This window comes from Magnolia sinica, chromosome 15, assembly GCF_029962835.1.
Source record: "Magnolia sinica isolate HGM2019 chromosome 15, MsV1, whole genome shotgun sequence".
Taxonomy (NCBI): domain Eukaryota; kingdom Viridiplantae; phylum Streptophyta; class Magnoliopsida; order Magnoliales; family Magnoliaceae; genus Magnolia; species Magnolia sinica.
The window spans coordinates 67,608,533-67,629,076 of record NC_080587.1 but is presented as its reverse complement, the minus strand read 5'-3'; the positions used below and the strand labels follow the sequence as shown (position 1 = coordinate 67,629,076).

The 20,544-nt window shown below is 38.5% G+C and overlaps 1 protein-coding gene across 1 annotated transcript; it reads left to right on the top strand.

The window, feature by feature from the left end:
• Window positions 1-1,160: 1,160 nt before the first annotated feature.
• LOC131226733 (annexin D5-like) lies at window positions 1,161-20,461 on the top strand. Its single transcript, XM_058222417.1, has 6 exons — window positions 1,161-1,335; window positions 14,522-14,667; window positions 15,400-15,618; window positions 18,104-18,319; window positions 18,446-18,535; window positions 20,043-20,461. Exons 1-6 carry the CDS (start codon window positions 1,260-1,262, stop codon window positions 20,244-20,246), a joined length of 951 nt encoding a protein of 316 aa, XP_058078400.1. The 5' UTR covers window positions 1,161-1,259; the 3' UTR covers window positions 20,247-20,461.
• The last annotated feature ends 83 nt before the right edge of the window (window positions 20,462-20,544 follow it).

Sequence of the window (20,544 nt, the reverse complement as noted above, 5' to 3'; positions counted from 1 at the left end):
ACAAATGTGCCATTAGGTTACTAATATTTAATATACGTGACACCTTGTGATTCCCCAAAAGAATCAAGTTATTCCTTACATCACTAAAAATTACATTAATAGAAGAGTTGAATGGTGTAAACACTGGTCATATAAAATTGAATGTTAAAATACATCGATTAGTTTATGCTGTGAGGTTTGGAATTTTGTTAATTTTTTTTATCCTATACTTATGGCCCACCTGAGGTTTGAAATTTAACGGCCTTATTACAGTTACTTTCTTAGATACTTATATGCTTACACTACTTTGATATGTTAAAGTCAATTTGGTAATTAAATTTAAATTCATTTAAATATAATACAAAATTTCAATATATTTTTATTTTTAAATTCTTATTTAAATTTATTTAAATATATTACAAAATTTCAATGTATTTTTTATTTTTGAGTTCTACTTTTTTAAAGACAAGTTTTCAAAACAAAGGTAAATTCAGAATTACTATAATTTGTGACTTGTAATTTAATGCATTTCAACTACAAGCTAGGCCATGTATGAGTGGATTCGATCAATACATCACTCTATCCTGTGTTCTAAGGATCTACGGCTCATGGTTCTTCCATCTCTCGCATTTTAAAAATGGATGGGTGGTTTTGTCATTTCAAATGAGAGGAGGAAAGCGACCCATACCTGGCAGCCAAATCGAGGGGATTTTCACAAAAAATGTAAATAAGAGGGGGTATTTGCAATTATCCCTCTTTCTTGTTAAAATGGCCAGAAAGTGCAATTCTCTGATCTTATGTCCCCGCAATTTAAAAAGTGGAAACGCGTTTTTGAAGATCGAAAATTGGTCCCATGGATGGGTAATCCAGATCGTTGGTTTGTCGTAGGCCAATGTAGATTCCGCTAAAAAAAAATATTTCCATGAGAAAAATACTAACCACTCGATACATGGTCCACATATCCACGGTATATAAAATTAATAAACCAACTTTCAAATAAAAATAAAAATAGGTATTAATAATGGACATCAATTCGAGATAGGTGAGAAAAATAACCAACGGTCTGGATTTCCAAAAGATCGGCCTCACTTGTCAAGAATGAAAAACACGTGCATGGAGTATTACCAAAAGGGCCGCGTATAAAAGGCTGCTTATGTCCTTTCTCTTCCTTATAACGGGAGGGAGGGAGAGGAGGGATATTTTGGTGGTGCGCTAACTGCTAAACTGCGCAGCGGAGAGAGAGAAGGCGGGTTAGTGCTAAAATACACAGGGGGTGAAAGATGTCGACTCTGAGCGTTCCACCGGTGCTTACATCGCCTCAACATGACGCCGTCCAACTCTACAAAGCTTTCAAAGGTTCTCTCTCTTCTTCAGAAATGCTCATGTCCAACCGGCTGGATGGTAAGTTACCGTCCAACGAGCAGATACTTTCCCAACGGTCATGTATGTGCAACATCCAACCCGTCCAAATGCTGGGACCACCATGAGGTTCACCTAGTGCAAAAATCAGACACATGCACTCATCAGGTGGGCCAAACCATAGAAAACAATGGATAGCCATCGGTAAAAAAGAAGTACATGTGTGGCTCATCAAAACGGTTGATTTACCTGATTTTTGTGCAAGGTGATCCTCATGGTGCAGCCAACCTTTTGGACGGTTTGGATGTCCAACAAACATGATAGCATTGAAAGTGTAAGCTGATTGGACGGTAAGCTGGCAGTCAGGTTGTACATGATCATTTCTCTTTATATTTATGTATTTATTTTTGAGTTTATTGTTGTTGGGCGTTGAGAAGTTAGCAGAGAGATGTATTTTTAACGGCCGTTATGACGGCCGTTATGTCTTTTGGTTCCTCTCCCGCAAAGGGAGCGCGACCGGAACCAGGGATGTGGGTGGGAAACTGACTGTATGGCCCACCTCAATGTATGCATTGTAATCCACACCATCCATCTGTTTTGCCAGCTTATTTTAGGGCATGGTCCTAGAAATAAAGGAGATATGAATTTCAGGTGGACCACACAACAGAAAACAGTGCTCATTGAATTCTCACCATAAAAAACTTCCTAATGTCCACAATGGTTATTGAATATCCAACCTGTTGATAAGGTCACACAGACCTGGATGAAACAAAAAATAAATATCAGCTTGATTCAAAACTTTTGCGGCCCACAAAAGGTTTTGATGGTCAATAATCACTGTTTCCTGTTGTTTGGTCCACGTGGAAGCTGTATCTGCTTCATTTTTGGGACCATAACCTAAAATAAGCTGGCAAAATTGATGGACGGCCTGGATATACAATGGATACATCGAGGTGGGCCCTACAGTCAGGGTCCCACACACATCTCTGGTTGGGGGTAGAGATGGGCATTGAGTTAAGTCAGACCAAGTTAGGGCTGACCTGACTTGATCCAGTTTTGAAATAGTCTTGTCCCAAACTCGACCCAACATGGTTTCGAGTCCAGCATGCCTGACCTGATCCGAGTCCGGGTTTGGCTTGGACTAATCCGGACTGAGTTCGACCCGGTCACTAGTACCGAGTCGGGTTGGGTGCAGCGAGTATCCACAGGCTGAAATCACAACTCAAAACCTAGATTCACTTGCCAGAATTGCAACCTCTCCATCAGCTACACGACATCTGAAAATTGAAACATCAGATATGAGTGTTTTTTTAAAATTATTTTATTATTTTATTATTTATAAATATATATGTATGAGTCGAGTCAATACCGAGTTGGATTTCGGGTTGAGTCGAGTCGAGTTACTGGGTGACTCAAACTCGACTCAGTTTGAGTTCAGATCGGACGAAGTCAACTCGATACGGATCGACTCACCCACTCAGTTTGGATCGAGTCGGATGAGTTGAGTTTGCCGAGTTGAGGCGTCCTGTGCCCAGCTCTAGTTGGGGGTACAACCGAGCCGCGCTCGGGCAAAGGACGCTGATTGCATGGTGACTGGGTCCAGTGAACTCGACATGGCGGGATTTGATTGGGCCACGTGACGTTGTTAGAGATGGGACCCGGCAGATGTGGATTGCCTGTGACCCTGAACAATGAAAGCTCCTGTTGTGAGAAGCTAGGTGTGGCTTACCATGATGTTTGTGAGAAATGAGAAATCCACCTCGCCCATCCATTTTGCTAGCTCATGCTAAGACGTGAGTTAAAAATGAGGCAAGTTAAAACTCATGTGGGCCACATGACATGAAATCGCGGGTATTGAACCTATTGTTGAAACATTCATGGGGCCACAACACTTTTGGATCATGCTAATATTTGTGTTTTCAGTTCATCCTAGTGGGAATGATCTTATGAACAGTTTGGATGGCAAATAAATATCATGGTGGACCCAAGAAGGTTTCAACAGTAGGCATTTCAATCTCCACTTTTTCTTGTTGTGTGGCCCACTTGAGTTTTAAATCTGCCTCATTTTTGGGCTGATGTCTTAACATATGAATGGGGGCGGATTTCTCACAAATGGGGGTGGATTTCTCACAAAAATCATGGTGGGCTCCACCTAGCTTCTAACGGCAAGAACTTCCTGCAGTCAGGCGTTGTAGGCTTTTGGACTAATCGAGTACCGAACAACTTTCAAACGGAAGTGGATTGCCTAGTGACATCTTGGTGACCCAATGTGGTAGGATTTGATTGGGCCATGTGCTTTTGTTAGAGATGGGGCCCGGGTAATAACTTTCAAACATGCTTTGCATAGACCCTATCTCTGACAGTGGTAGGTGACCCAATCAAATCTTGTCATGATGGTTCACCAGGGATATCCTTGTCACTAGGCAATCCTCGTCCCTTTCAAATATGGAAGTGGATTGCCTAGTGACCTGACGTGATGGGATTTGATTGGGCCATGTGTTGCCATTAGAGATGGGCCCACACAAAGCATGTTTGGAAGTTGTTCGATCGAGTAGGCCACAGTGGCGCATGGCCCAATCAAATCTCATCACGTTGGTTCACTAGGGATATCCCTGTCACCAGGCAATCCACATCCTTTTCAAACGCGGAAGCTAATTGCAAGGTAACCTGATGTGGCGGGATTGCGGATCTATGTGAGATCTCATCATGATTATCTCACAAATCGGGGGCAAAGTATATCTTATGCGTACATTATTATCTTAGTGTGCATTTGCATTGCACATGCAAATTGGTATACCAACATATGTTCACACATTTGAATTATTTGATATTTAGAAAGACCATTAAGATTCCACTTGTACACTTGATTTCCTTCATAATGGATTCTTGGAAGATCTCTATTTTCTTCAAATTGGAGACTTACTAACAAGACTATACAACGCATCCATGTTTTCTTAGTTTGATATGAAATCAGGATTTTGGTAAATACAAATAGCATAACAAGATAGATATAAGATGACATTCAATGTTCATTTCGGACAATATGAATTGAATGTTATGACCTTTGCATTAAAAAAGGCCCATTTAGAATTTCAAAATGTGACGAATGATATTTTCAATCCCTACTCAAGCTTTTTTATAGTTTATATAGATGACGTTTTAATCTAATATATAAGTATAGATTAATACTGGAAACATCTTAAAATATTTTTGGAGATAATAACAAAAAATAGATTAGTAGTTTCAGTCCCAAAAATCAAACTATTCCAAACAAAAGTGTGATTTTTAGGACACTATATATACAAGGGAAAAATTATCCAAATAGAGAGAAATTTAGAATTTGCAAACAAGTTTCCTGATGAGATAAAAGACAATACTCAACTACAAAGATTTTTAGGAAGTTTAAATTACACAGAAGACTTTTATAAAGATTTACATAGAATATGTAAACCACTATATGATAGATTAAGAAAGGATACAAAAATCATGGACACAAGAACACACAAAGATAGTAAAATAAGTAAAAGTAAGAATTAAAGAGGTATTATTATTACATATATAATATCCTTTATATTACAAAATTGTAGACACAGATGCCTCTAATTTATGTTATGGCGGCATTTTAAAACAAAGAATATGTGGCAAAACATGAACAACTATTTAGATTTATTTCAAGAATATGGAATAATGCTCAGAAAAATTATAGTACAATTAAAAAAGAAATTTTTATCTATTGTTTTATGTATTTCAAAATTTCAAAGCGATCTTTTAAACCAAGAATTTTTACTTAGAATAAATTGTAAGAGTGCAAAATATGTTTTAGAAAATGATGTGAAAAATCTAGCAATTAAATAAATTTTCGCAAGATGGCAAGCTATTTTATCAATTTTTGACTTCAAAATTGAGTTTATCAAAAGAGAATCTAACAATTTATCCGATTTCCTTTCCAGATAATTTATATAAAGCAAACATGGTTGAAAAGTCGAAACCCAAGCAAAGATAATTATAGATTACCCAAAACTCCTCATCCTAGACTAAGAATATTCCAAACTCAGTTTACATCACCAGTAGGAACTGCAACAGGAACAAGATTAAGACCTCTAATTCCCATTTCTTCTAACCCCTTTAGTCTATTACAATATCTAGAGCTTAGCCCTTCTTCAAGACCAGTTCAAAGCTTTGCAAAAGCTATTACAAGGGGAGCAAGTAGTTCAACAGGATCAAGTACAATCGTCATTTTCACAAGAAAATCTTTTTAATCTAGACCCTCAGTATATTTACAAGAAAGAAAATTTTATAGTTTTTTCAATAGAAAAAGAAGTGTAAAACAAAAGTATTTTTCAACTATTTCAAATAATATTTCTATCAGAATGGCACTGGCCCGCAACCATTGGTTCCAAAATACAAGAATTTTATGAATTTATCATATTTGACATAGAATCTTGCATTTTTACCCATTTCAGATACAAGAAAAACCCTGACAAGATTACTCATTCGAAATGTCAAATAATTAAAGTACTTCATCTTTCTGATTGAAAACAAGAACCCCATACTGCAAAATAATTTTCTACAAATTTTAATCCTCCTCATATCACCTATTTTGATTACCAAGATGCATGGATTTATACTTTTTTCAAACAAAATAACAACTTAAGTCATTCATGGTTATTCCATTTCACCACTATGAATACTTTAGAATATCCCTTATGTTTTGCAAAATTTTGTAACTATTTTGGACCAGATATTAAAAATCTTCCTGCTCTAGTACAAGATGGTTATTCGTATTTCTTAGATAAATTTATATTTATAGACAAGCAAGTCCAAAATCTCCATTTGATCACCGTTTTTTACTCATATCTCACTACCATGGATTTTGATGTGGAAGTACCACATTACTACTATTAAGCCACTTCCAAAACCAGAATATTTAATTCGCAAGTTTAAAACAAAATAGTGGAAATGAGTTAATTATGATAGAGTAAACAGAACAACAATATAAGATCTCTTTCAAAAGAATGTACAAATTTGTAAAAGATCAACAGTCTTAGAATGCAAATTCCTAATTTCCAAAAGCACAATTCAAGCAAGATGAGTAGCGGCAAGAACCAAACAAGAGTACAAAATTTTTTTATGTGAAGGAAGTTGAGAGTTAGGATCAGATGATGAACAAGAAGTTTTTAGCACTCACTATTTACAACAAAATGAAGAAGCTATATATAATCCGTTTGAATCTCTACAGTAGCAAGACCATGATATGAGCTGACTTTGTATCCGAAGCTACCAAAAAAGTTGAGAATCATTGTAGCAAAACAATTGTAGCAGCAATAATTGGAAATCACTATAGCAAATGATTGTAGTAGTAATTATTGAGAGTTCCTGTAACAAGGACACTGTATAAGATCATTGTAGCCGACAAAAACCATTATAACAATCACTGTAGCAGTTACTGTTGTTAGAGTTGGGCATCGAGTCGAGTTAGACTGAGTTAAGGTTGATTCGACTCGATCCGGTTTTGAAATAGGCCTAACCCGAACTCGACTTGACTCGGTACCGAGTTTAGCATGCTTGAACCAATCCGAGTCCAGGTCTGGCCTGTACTCATCCGAACCGAGTCCGACTCAGTCAAAAGTACCGAGTCGGTTCGAGTTGGCACCGATTCAGAGAGAGAGAGAGAGAGAGAGAGAGAGAGAGAGAGAGAGAGAGAGAGGAGGGTGGTGATGGTTGTTGCTGGGCTTGGAAGAGGAGGATGAAGGAGGGAGAGAGAATTTGGGATCGGATCAGGATCGAGGTCGGTGCGGTGTATAGAGTTAGAGATACTTAAAAATTAGGGTTTTTTATTATATATATACTCGAATCCGAGTCGAGTCAGTTTCAGATTAAGTCGAGTTTGACCGGATTGAGTTGGGTCGAGTTACCGGGTAACTCGAGCTTGACTTGGTTTGAGTTCGGATTGGGTGGAGCCTACTCAGTTTGGACCGACTCACCCATTCGGTTCAGGTCGAGTCAGGTATGAACGAGTCAGGCGAGTCGAGTCGTCCCGTTCCTAGCTCTAACTGTAGTAGTGAAAAAGACAAGACATCTACTGTAGCGAAGAAAACGATAAATCCAGCGCAACGTTCCGGAGTCTTCCGGATTTGAAGATGGTTGGAGTCCACGGATTTCAAAGCTTGTAGAATCCACTCCATCTCTATATCAGAGATTGAATGCATCTCGACAGACTATTCCTTCTTCCTCTTCCCTCTCTCAAGATTGCTTCCAAAATTAGCCTATACTAACCTTAAAATACTATATTAGGAAAACCAGACTCCAAGATAATTAGAAACTTGTAATTTGATTTCGAAGCATATTTTGTAAGTATTTTGTTTATTGTTAAGCTTGTAATTTCTTCCAAAAATTTTAATCCAATTTAGACTATCTGTTTTCTTATTTATTTTCTTATTCGTTTTCTTAATCTATCTTCTCCTTTTGATGCTCCTTCTATCTCTGAAATTAATATACCTTATAATATAGACACAATTTCAATAAAAATAAAGAAACAAATAGTGCTCATAATTTACTAATAAACTATTTATAGTGTTAGTGTTTGCTGCTGTTGATGTCGAACTTACTTGTTCTTCTGATTTTAAAGAGCTATTACTATTAGTACGAAATAGTTTATCCATCGTACCACTATTTGGAATACTATTCAGAGACTATATTGTTCAATTTTGGGTACCTTGTGGCACACCGGCATCTATTAGCCTAAAGCTATTATGGGTCCACACCTTAGAACAACAATTCAATCTGACCATTGATTTTGAATAGTGTTGATTATGGATCAACTATTTATAGTAAAATAGTAAATTGCCTCAAAAGAAGTACAGTAGTTCTATAATGAAAATTACTATTGTTATACATGAAGTATAGAAGTATAAAATATCGTAATTATGTTATAAAAGATATATAGATATTGTGGATAGTTTTACAAAAATTCGCTTAATGGAAGTAAATTGTTATCACATTCCGGGATAAAATTTCCTAAAGCAAACAAAAATTCAACATACATTATATTTGCTCTGATACCATTTTGGGAGGTTTCGGGTCCAGATGAGTCCAAATGACAAGATTTATTTTAAAATTATATTTATTCTTGTAAATAAATCTATTAGTAATATTACTAATAAAATTATAATTATGAAATCTATTGTATTTTTGAAAACATTATATGCAAATATAAACTAATCCTAATATTACTATGAAAATGTAGAGAAGAACTCCTAAAACAGTTATAATTATCATCAAATTTTTAAAATTTTTTTTTCTCAAAAACTAATAAGAAAATAGATAGTTTAAGCTGGATTTAAATTAAAAATTTTGTAAGAAATTACAAGCTTGACAATAAAAGAAATACTTACAAAAATATGCTTCGAAATCTAATTACAAGATTCTGATGATCTTGGAGTCTGATTTTCCTAATAATACATGATTCTAAGGTTAGTAGAGTCTTGATTTTGTAAGCAATCTTGAGATAGGGGAAGAGGAAGAAGGAAAAGTCTGCTAAGATTGTGGCATTCGATCTCCTTATATAGAGGCGATGGACCAGATTCTACGAGCTTTGGAGTTCGCGGACTTCAACTGTCTTCAAATCTGGAAGATTCCAGAACGTTGCGCTAGATTTATTGTTTTCTTCACTATAGTGGATGCCTTGTCTTCTTCATTGCTACAATGATTGCTGTAGTGTTTTTTGTCGGCTACAGTGATCTTATACAACATCCTTGTTACAGTAACTCTCGATAATTGCTGCTACAGTTATTTGCTATAGTGATTTCCGATGATTGTTGCTATAATTATTTTGTTATAGTAATTCTTGACTTTTTGGTTTGGTTTAGATACGGAGTCAATTCATGTTTTGGTCTTGCTACTGTAGATATTCAAACGGATCATATGTAGTTTTTTCATTTTGTTGTAAATTGTGAGTGCTGGAAACCTCTTATTCATCATCTGATCCTAACTCTAAACTTACTTCACTTAAAATTTGTTTGTACTCTTTTTTTGTTCTTGCCACTGCTAATCTTGCTTGAATTGTACTTTTTGGAAATTAAAAACTCTTGTTTTAGAATTACAGGTGTTTTACAAATTTATGGATTCTTCTGAAAAAGTTCTTGTATTATTGTTCTAGTTGCTTTATCAAAATTAACTTCTTTCCACTATTTAGTCTTGAACTTGGGAACTAAATATTCTGGTTTTGGAAGTGGCTTAATAGGAGTAATATGGTACTAACACTTCAAAATCCATGGTAGTGAGAAATAAGTAAAAAAGTTGATCAACGGGGGATTTTGGATATGCTTGTTTGTAAATATAAATTTATCTAGAAAATATGAATAACCATCTCGTACTGTATTTTTCACATCATTTTCTAAAACATATTTTTCACTTATACAATATATTTTAAATAAAATTTCTTGGTTTAGAAGATCACTTTGAAATTTTGAAATATATAAAACAATAGATAAAAATTTCTTTTTTATTTGTACTATAATTTTTTTGAGCATCATTCCATATTCTCGAAATAAATCTAAATAATCGTTCTTGTGTTTTGTCACATATTCTTTGTTTTAAAATGCCACCATAACATAAATTAGAAGCATCTGTTTCTACAATTTTGTAATATAAAGATGTATGTAATAATAGTAGCTCTTTAGTTTTTTTACTTATACTTATTTTACTATCTTTGTGTGTTCTTGTGTCCATGGTTTTGGATTCTTTCTTAATCTATCATATCATATATTAGTTTACATATTCTATATTTCTATGTAAATCTTTGTAAAAATCTCCTATGTAATTTAAACTTCCTAAAAATCTTTGTAGTTGAGTCTTATCTTTTATCTCATCGGAAAACTTGTTTGCAAATTCCAAACTTCTCTCTATTGGGAACCTGAGGATCACTACAAAACTGCATTAAGTAGTCCCTCAAGGATAATGACTTTTGGATTAAAAAATGCCCCATCTGAATTCTAAAAAATTATGAATGAAATCTTTAATCCTTTCAAACATTTTCTAATCAATTATATAGATGACATCCTCATCTTTTCCAATAATTTAGATCAGCATTGGAGGCATTTATCTGTTTTTTAACAGGTGAACAAAACTAATGGGTTAGTTTTATCTCAAAGAAAAATTAAACTATTTCAAACATCTATCAAATTCTTAGGATTCCAAATCACAAAAATATAATCACCCCCTATTGGTCGAGTAATCCAATTTGCAGAAAAATTTTCTAATGAAATAAAAGAGAAGAAACAATTACAAAGGTTCCTAGGTTGCCTCAACTATGTCTCTGATTTTTATCTAGACATAGCTAAGGACAGAAAAATCTTGTAAAATCTTAAAAAATCCAATAATGAAAAATGACAACCTTCTCATACTAATGCAGTAAAACGGATCAAAGAGAAGGTTAGGGCACTTCCCTATCTTAACATTGCAGACCCCGAATTTAAGAAAATTATTCAAACAGATGCTTCAGAAATAGAATTTGGAGGAATCATATTGCAAATCAATGATAAAAATAAAGAACAAATTGTCTTATTCCATTCAGGAACTTGGAATCAGACTCAACAAAATTATTCAACAATTAAAGGAATTTTTGTCTATTGTTAAATGTATACTTAAATTTCAAAGTGCTATTTTAAATATTTTATTTTTGCTAAAAATAAATTACAAATAAGCTAAAAGCGTTTTGGAAAATGATGTTCAAAACTTGTCTTCCAAACAAATCTTTGCCAGATGGAAAGCTCTTTTAATGATCTTTGACTTTGAAATTAAATTTATCAAAGGATCTTCAAATTCTTTACCTGATTTCCTATCTTTTGAATGTCTGCAAGGCCATAATGCCAAAAAACAAAAGAAAAACCAAAGTCCAAATTCCTTACGATCCATAAAAAATTATCAATCCGCAAAATTCCAATAGGTTTGCAACCCTTACCGCAGATGTCCGACAAAAATCATTGCAATACTAAGTAATTAGCGAAAAACCTCTGTTTGCCTTGATCAGGACCTCGCTTCAAAAACTCCTTATCAAATAATTGCAAAATTATACCCCCAAATATGCATTTTGTCCCAAAAGACTCTCAATTAACTCGCCAATTCTATGAATCAATCCTCATCCAAACCCAATCAACATATATAGCCCATACTAATAAATCAGATAGCCCCTCAGAAATAGTTTTCTCAAAAATGATTATTCTCAGAATAATTTCAACTGCAGATTGGGGCCCCGCTCTCTGTTAAAATAAATCTGTCTTCAGCCCCAAAGGAATTCAATTTCCTTTCAATTATTATGATTATCAAAATGCTTGGGAGTTTGTCATTCTCTCTCAAAATTCAACAAATTCTCACTCATGGTCTTTGAGTTTTGTTCCAAAATTCGAAAACATCCCAAATTGGTCCTCGCAAAGGTGGTGGGCTCTATTTGGCCATAATCTTAGCATTATAAGTTGGATCGAGTTAGGGATGACTTGCTCGATCCAGTTTTGAAATAGGCCCGACTTGAACTCGACCCGACACGGTACCGAGTCCAGCATGCTTAACCCAATTCTAGTCCTGGTCAGGCCTGGACAATCTAGACCGAGTCTGATCCGATCACTAGTACTGAGTCAGGTCGAGTCGGCACCGAGTCGGGTATCCATGGGTTGAAATCACAACTCAAAGCCTAGATTCACTTGCTAGAATTGCAGCCTCTCCATCAGCTACACGGCATCTTAGATCTGAAACATCAGATTTGAGTTTTTTTAAATATATATGTATGAGTTGAGTTTCGGATTGAGTCGAGTCAGTATTGAGTTGGATTTTGGGTCGAGTTGAGTTACTAGGTGACTTGAACTCGACTCGGTTTGAGTTTGGATTGGATGAAGTCAACTCGATTCAGATCGACTCACCCACTTGGATCGGATCGAGTTGGATCTAAACGAGTTGGACGAGTTGAGTCGTCCCGTGCCTATAGCTCTAGTTGGGGGTCGCAGCCAAGTCGCGCTTGGGCAAAGGAGGCAGATTGCATGGTGACTAGGTCCAGGGAACCCGGCATGGCGGGATTTGATTGGGCCACATGATGCTGTCAGAGATGGGACCCGGTGGATGCGGATTGCCTGTAACCTTGAACAATGAAAGCTCATGTTGTGAGAAGCTAGGTGCGGCTCATTGTGATATTTACGAGAAATCCACCCTGTCCATCCATTTTGCTAGCTCATGCTAAGATGCGAGTTAAAAAATGAGGTAAGTTAAACTCATGTAGGCCACACGACGTGAAACCGCGGGTATTGAACCTATCGTTGAAACATTCATGGGGCCACAACACTTTTGGATCATGCTAATATTTGTGTTTTCAGTTCATCCCAGTGGGAATGACCTTATGAACAGTTTGGATGGCATATAAATATCATGGTGGACCCTAGGAAGGTTTCAACAGTAGGCATTTCAATCTCCACTTTTTCTTGTTGTGTGGCCTACTTGAGTTTTAAATCTGCCTCATTTTCGGGCTCATGTCTTAGCATATGAATGGGGGCGGATTTCTCACAAATGGGGGCGGATTTCTCACAAAAATCATGGCGGGCTCCACCTAGCTTGTAACGACAAGAACTTCTTGCAGTAAGGGGTTGTAGGCGTTTGGGCTCAATCGAGTACTGAACAACTTTCAAATAGAAGTAGATTGCCTAGTGACATCTTGGTGACCCAATGTGGTAGGATTTGATTGGGACATGTCTTTGTTAGATATGGGGCCCGAGTAATAACTTTCAAACATGTTTTGCGTGAACTCTATCTTTGACTGCGGCAGGTGGCCCAATCAAATCTTGCCACGATGGTTCACCGGGGATATCCTTGTCACTAGGCAATCCTTGTCCCTTTCAAACATGGAAGTGGATTGCCTAGTGACCTGACGTGACGGGATTTGATTGGGCCATGTGTTGCTAGCAGAGATCGGGCCCACACAAAACATGTTTGGAAGTTGTTCAGTCGAGTAGGCCCCATCTGATAGTGGCGCATGGCCCAATCAAATCTCACCATGTTGGTTCACCAGGGATATCCCTGTCACCAGGCAATCCACGTCCTTTTCAAACACAGAAGCTAATTGCGGGGTAACCTGACGTGGCGGGATTGCTGATTTGCATGAGATCTCATCATGATTATCTCATAAATCGGGGGTATACATACATGCATTTCACTATGCATCGCTCCTATTGTGTGCACTAGCATAGTGGTCTACGTTGTGCGAGAAATAAATAAGCCTTTTAATCGATAAATGTTAGCCACTTTTGATGATGATGGCCAATCCAAATGTCTATGTATATACATTATCATGAAACAATCACATCCATATATATGAACACAAACATAAGAAAGTCTCAATATAATCCAATGAATAAATATGTGCATATGTTAACATTAGTCTGATGGGCTGCACAACGTCGAACAATGTCCACAGTCCACCTGGTGGATGGCTTGGATATTTGCCTGTATGCCATGTTGGTGTATGTGGTGGCTTGTGGACTAGTAGACTTGTACATGCTTGGGGCTTTTCAAGCTTGTAAACTATGGCTGCAACTTGGGTTCAGGTTAACCTGAATCCGACTTACCAAACCTGAGTTCAGGTCGCGTTTGGTTGGGTTGGGTTGACAAGGTCCTAGGATCGGGTTAGGGTCAGAAAACTCCAACTTGATTTGAAACTGGCAAACTGGGTTGGGTTCTGGTGGAGCAAATTCAGGTTGGGTTGGGTCGGGTTGGGCATAATCACATGTATTTGGGTTGGGTTTGGTCAGTTTTGGATTGAGCACAGAAGAATTTGGGTTGGGCACCTCAGGTTGTAATTTGGGTCGGGTCAGGTTGAGGGTTGGATCCTCTTGAGGTCAGGTTGGGCTCCGGTTGACCCTCAAACTGACCCAACCCATCCAAGTTGCACCCTTAAAAACAAGAGCAAACTGGAATTGTTATTTTGAGTTATCAACTGTTTTTAACCACTGGAGCATTTAGCTCATCCTACCATCTGCATCTCGGAGGATGAGCCCAAACTCCTAGTTTACCAAAATGAGGACGCAGGTGTGCAACATTGCCTCCAACTGCATTCCGGCACATGTCCAAACGGTCCTATTATCTGTCAACAGTTTTTGTGAAACCATTGCTTACTGTCAATTGCTATTCATTGATTTCTATGCAGGATTTGGCTGCGACACTGGAACAGTTGTTGATATCCTTGCCCATCGTGATGCAACACAGCGCGCTCTCATTCAGCAGGAATACAGAACCATGTATTCCGACGAGCTCACCAAGCGTCTCTCTTCAGAGCTTAGTGGTGACCTTAAGGTATTAATAATATTCCTTAAAGACTCAGGTGGCAATGTCCCAGATTTGGGCTGAGTTGCGGTTGGACCGTGTCCCCATTTGTTAATTGGTCCTGAAATTTAGACCCTGGCCCGGTCCTGTCGCCTGCGCCAAAAGCAGCATGAACAAGCCAAAGACCTAAGCTCTGCCGGGCTTCATTAGAAAAAAAAGCAGGGTCTGTTGTAGCCTGTGACGGGTTCTGTTATTATTCTCAAGAGGTCAGCCTGGTCCATTTCGAGCCCTAATTATTGCCGATGATTCCAGAAAAGAGAAATTCTAAGTATGTTGTGATTGCATTGTTCAATCATTTCTGAAAACTATGAATCAGCAACATTGCTGATTGGTGCCAATGCAGATGTAAAATGCTTCTAATGAAAAAGTGCCGTGCATGCGTGTTAGATGTGTGGTCCTCAACAAAAAGCAGAGATTCCCCGTGGGAAATGACAAGTTTGCCCTATTCAGTGTGGGTCCACATCTGATGTATGTATATGATGCTTTTTTATTGGGTCATGTCACAGGCAATTCATGTCCTACCAATGCATTTTCTTGCCAGCCATTGCTATGACCTGAAGTCATAATTTTCGATTATGCAGTTTTTTTTTTTTTTTTTTTTTTAATTTTTAATTATTTATTATTATTTTTTTTTTCTAAAGTTCAACTGCTCTAAATGTGTGTGTGTGTGTGTGTGTGTGTGTGTGTGTGTGTGTGTGTTAGAGAGCAGTTCTTCTTTGGATGCATGATCCAGCTGGACGCGATGCAACCATAGTCAGGCAGGCATTAACTGGGGATATCATTGATCTGAAAGCTGCTACTGAAGTAATATGTTCTCGGTCCTCATCTCAGATACAAGTATTTAAACAAGCATATCATGCAAAATTCGGTGTGCATCTTGAGCATGACCTCAACTTTCACACCAGCAGTGATCACCTGAAGGTCTCTCTCTCTCTCTCTCTCTCTCTCTCTCTCTCTCTCTCTCTCACTTTGCTCGCAGTCGTGTGTGTTGTTTAGCAATGTCGACACTATTGTAAATCACCATAGTTTCGACTTCTATGGACCCCACCACGACCCGTGGATGAAATCCATTGTCAATCAGACATGCCCTTCAATGTTTGGCCACGGGTCTAAAAATACCCCAATTCATAACTCACGTAGCCACACCATTGGGAAATAATTGGGAGGGGACCGCCCAATTTGATTCTCCGGAACTGGTATGTATCGCCCAATGCGTAACGATATTGTTTATGAATGATACGGCTTTATCAGCCCGAAATAGCCCAATACAGGGCGATGGGAGGCCATGTTGGTGATTTGATATCCGATACACCGATTTTAAACCTTGGTGAGGTCATACGCCATATACTTCTCCGTTTCCACACGCATCCCAAGCAAGCCATAAACTATTATAGTGTTTTAGAAGAGGGTTTCCTTCCATTAGTGAATACAAGTTTCCAACAAGTTCCCACAGCTGTCTTTGGCTTTTTGGGGGATTGGAGTTGAGACTTTGGTGGTTCAATCTAGAATTTTTTTGGCCTTGGGTGATGGAACCCTTGTATTTCTTACAAGCTGTATTTTTGGTTTGCCAGGGATGTGATACGAGTTTCACTTTCTGCTAAGGCTGATGTTCTGTTTCTCTGTTTTCTACTGTGATTTTTAATGGGAAAACACTTGTGCACCTCGCGTAGGTATCTACGGGGATAACTTTCTCTAATGCAGGGAATTGATTTTGACGGGCATGAAATCCACCCATCAACTGGTACACAACCACCCCTAGTTTGATCTGCAACACTCAGGTGGACCCTGGTTTAAAATTACAACAAAAATTCTTGTGGTATGACCTGCGTGAGTTTTGGAATATTGAGATTTTCGGGTTATACTTTCATCCTGATGAGGCACATCAAATGAATGGATTGAGTGGCATATAAACACCATGGTGGGTCCTACATAAAACTAAAGGTAGACGTCCCATGCCAACTATTTCCTATGGCATGGCCTATCAGAGTTTTGGATCATTATGATTTTTGGATTCTAGGGTGAAGATGAGGCAGCCTACCTTATGAATGGGGGTGAATCTCATCAAAGTTCGACCCATGTGGTACTTAGTTAGCTGTAGATACCCGTTGATGCAGAAATCTGGACATCCCCCTTTTGACCACTTGATACTTGTAAGAGAAGACAGATGGAGACCCTGGCTGTAGCAGGGGACCCTCCGATGCCAAAGTTAGACAGGCAAACTAGGTCTAGTAGAATATAAGGTTTAGGGTGCGTTTTCTGCGTTGGGTTGTGTACCTTTCCCCATTGGAGGTGCTCCTATTTACAATTGAAAGGGGGCGGTGGTGTAGATGGCGATCTCCCTGTTTAGTAGGTGCGTATTGTAAAGGGATTTGTATTCCGAGCGTATCGCGAATATCTTCTGAGATCTTCAGCTGAGATCTCGGACAGAGCCGTGTCGCGGTTATCTTTCGAGATCTTTGGTTGAGATCTCAGACAGATCTCTTCGATAAGATCCGAGTAGTCGGGATCAGAGGAAATATGTAGTAAGAGGTCTAGGTCGAGCATCCAAGGTGTGGCCTATATAGCCATTCCGAAGGGTAGTTTTCTAACTTAGATTCTCTAGTGAGTCGTGGTCGAGTTTCTCTTAACATTAGGCAGATTACCGACCTGCCGACCTGCCCTTCGAAGTCGTGTCCGAGCACTGAGACCAAGCTCCTTAGTAGAATATAGACGAAATCGGGGATGACCATCCTCTTCATCTTACTGTACGGGGCAGGGTTTCCCTGAGCGTAGCAGCTCAGGAGTCTTGCCTCGTGCGGGGTCGTACCTTAGGAGCCTTTACCAAGAGATGTTTCGAGCAACAACTCAAAAATGGATGAGACCGTGGAAGGGCTCGACATTTGATGGAAGCGGAGATACTTCATCTTTTGATGATGGCCGAGCTCGAGGAGCAGGTTGTTTCCCCAGCAGTTGATTACTTCTTTCTGACCGTTGAGGAGCTTCTTGGTCATGACTGGCGCTGGTTGATCACTCGAAATAAATAAATAAATAAAGAGTCTCCTTTCTAGTTTGTAGCTGTACAACAATCTGAAAATTCGACCCATGAGGCGCACAACGGTAGATACCTAAGCAAGATTACTGTTAGGTACATCTTTCAAAAAAAAAGTCCATTTTCTAGTGTGTAGCTGTACAACAATCTGAACATGCTATTGTGCGGGTGTCGCTTTTTGGATAGGTAAGCTCACTTGAACCTGAGTGCTGACGCAAAGACAGGCTATGATTGAAGAATGGGCTTGAATTTATTATTATTATTATTATTATTATTATTATTATTATTATTTTTGGGTGTCTGGTTTTTAAATATTACATTCTGTTTTTCCCCAATAATGCTGTAGTTTTTTCCTTTTTCTTTTCCTTCTTCGTGCAGTTGCTGCTTGCTTATGTAAGCATAACACGCTATGAAGGCCCAGAGGTTGATCGAGCAATGGTAGATAAAGATGCTAAGGTTCTCTATAAAGCTGGGGAAAAGAAATTGGGAACAGATGAGAAGACCTTCATTCACATTTTCAGTGAACGGAGCAGGCCGCATCTGGCTGCTGTTTCTATTGCTTACCATCACATGTATGGCAACTCACTCAAAAAGGTACTGTCCATATGCTGTTTTTCCTTTTCTCTGTATTGGGAATCTTTCTTTTCCTGTACTTGGGCAAGGGCCTTCTTATGTTTGATTTTCATGTTAGCAATCTTAAACAAATCTGATCTTTTATAGGCAGTCAAGAGCGAAACATCTGGACTTTTTGAGGATGCACTCCTGACTATCCTACGATGCGCCGAGAATCCTGCCAAGTACTTTGCTAAGGTACTATGATCCAGTTTTTGTCGGGATTTTTTCCTGTATCGGGAAACTCTATTTTCACCTTCAACATGGTGGATGCTTAATATCAACTTTGAAAGTTCATTTAAGGTATTCCATAACAGGAATGGCCAGCCATGTGACTGTTATGATTCTAGCCGTATGGCCATTATGGCCCTATAACACTTGATTTTTTTGTAAAGGAAAAGATGTGTCAGCCATGTATTGGCCCATTACAGGCCCATATCGGTTTGGCCCCCCCCCCCCCCCTTTTTTTGTTTTGTTTTGGGCATTTCAGCCCTGTATTGTGCGGGTCCTAGTGTTACCATTACGAACAGCTGTTTCATAACCATTTTTTAATACCTCGAATTTTTGTCAGGACAGCTAATTGAGAAGTGTAGACTTTTTCCCTGTGTCTTTAGATGGCGTGGTTTGAAAAATCGTCCAATTCAACTTGGATCTCATTAACCTTTTAAGAAAGAAAGAAAAAAAAACAGCCTTGGATTTCAATATCATCTGAGTTGTATTGGTTTTGGTGCAAAACGAAATGAGTCGCCACGTTGATATGGGACCAACATGCTACTGAGTTATACAAGTTGGATTGAGTTGGAGTGACCAATGCGAGTCGGCCTATGAAAGTGCTACTTAAAATCTGCGAGCAGACTATGAAAGTGCTTCTTAAAATCTATGTTGCATGCTGAGTGAATTGCTCCAGTCCTTGCTAAATATCATGGCAAATTATATTTGGATGTTGAGCTCCCATTACCTTCATGATAGAAGTTGCAAGAATCTTACATTAGGAAGGCCCCACTTTGTAGGTGACCTGGACCAAGAATCAGGCTGGCCCACACACTAGGTGGGCCACACTTATGTTGAATGTGGATCATTGGTAAATTCTTTTAAACCATCCATTATCACCGTATGTGTGGCCTAATTGATGAGGTAGCAATGTTGATTTTGGGTCAGATCGGCTGCACACCTAATTTCATTATTCAGAAGTCCCACACATGCTAGGCTAGTGTTTGTCCACGTGTAGAGGTGCTCGTGGGATTAGCAAAGCTCATTGTTTGAACATTTTGGTAGAATAAGAAATCCGTTTGATTGTGATTATTGCATCATGGCTTGCCAATGGTGGCATGTTATGAATGGACGGTCCAGATTAATGACCGGCTGCACCACATGTCATGTAAAAGCTACATTGCTAAGCGAAGGTGCATTCATATACGCACTACCCATTGTTTCAACAGGGCATGTGTGCGAGATCTAAGCCATCCGTCCATCAGGTGGGTCCCACTATGTAGATGCCCCTGCTGAAAATTCAGGCAATCCACCCCGTCAACAGGCCTGTAGTTGTTCAGCCAGTTGTTAGCTACCCATGAAATTAAAAAACTCCATGATCCATTGCATGATTTTTTTATCAGCTTTTCCACATAATCATCAGAAATCCATCATATTCGGGTAAAATCCATCGGATTCTGTTTGTAACTTAACCTTCTCTCTTTGAATTTCACAGGTGTTGCACAAGGCGATGAAGGGTATGGGAACCAATGATACAACCCTTATAAGGGTAGTGGTGTCAAGGACTGAAATCGATATGCAGTATATAAAGGCAGAATACCAGAAGAAATACAGAAAGCCGTTGGGAGATGCGATTCACTCAGAGACGTCAGGCCATTACCGAGCATTTCTCCTTGCCCTTGTGGGTCCAAACCATTAGGCAGATGCTAAGGTATGGATCTTCACCAATCATGTAATCTTGGATGTAGAGTTTGTTGTGATCTTTCCTTCTCTGAATGTTTTCCTTGGGTGGATGAAATTAAAAAAAAAACAAGGTTGTTTGTGTATTGTGTATTTTGCGTTACTCTATTTTTACTGGCACTTTCTATACATGCTACTGTATTGAACTACATGAATTGAATCATGGACCCGACACATGAGTATGAGCACACCACACACATACAGGTTTCGGCCCAACAAGTTGTCTTGGCTCATCTGCATTGTGTCGATTCAGATGG

Coding starts and splice junctions, on each gene's coding strand:
- LOC131226733 (XM_058222417.1), top strand. CDS start 1,260: ATGTCGACTCTGAGCGTTCCACCGGTGCTTACATCGCCTCAACATGAC. Junction 15,619..18,103: donor CCAGCAGTGATCACCTGAAG/GTCTCTCTCTCT, acceptor TTCTTCGTGCAG/TTGCTGCTTGCTTATGTAAG. Junction 18,320..18,445: donor ATGGCAACTCACTCAAAAAG/GTACTGTCCATA, acceptor GATCTTTTATAG/GCAGTCAAGAGCGAAACATC.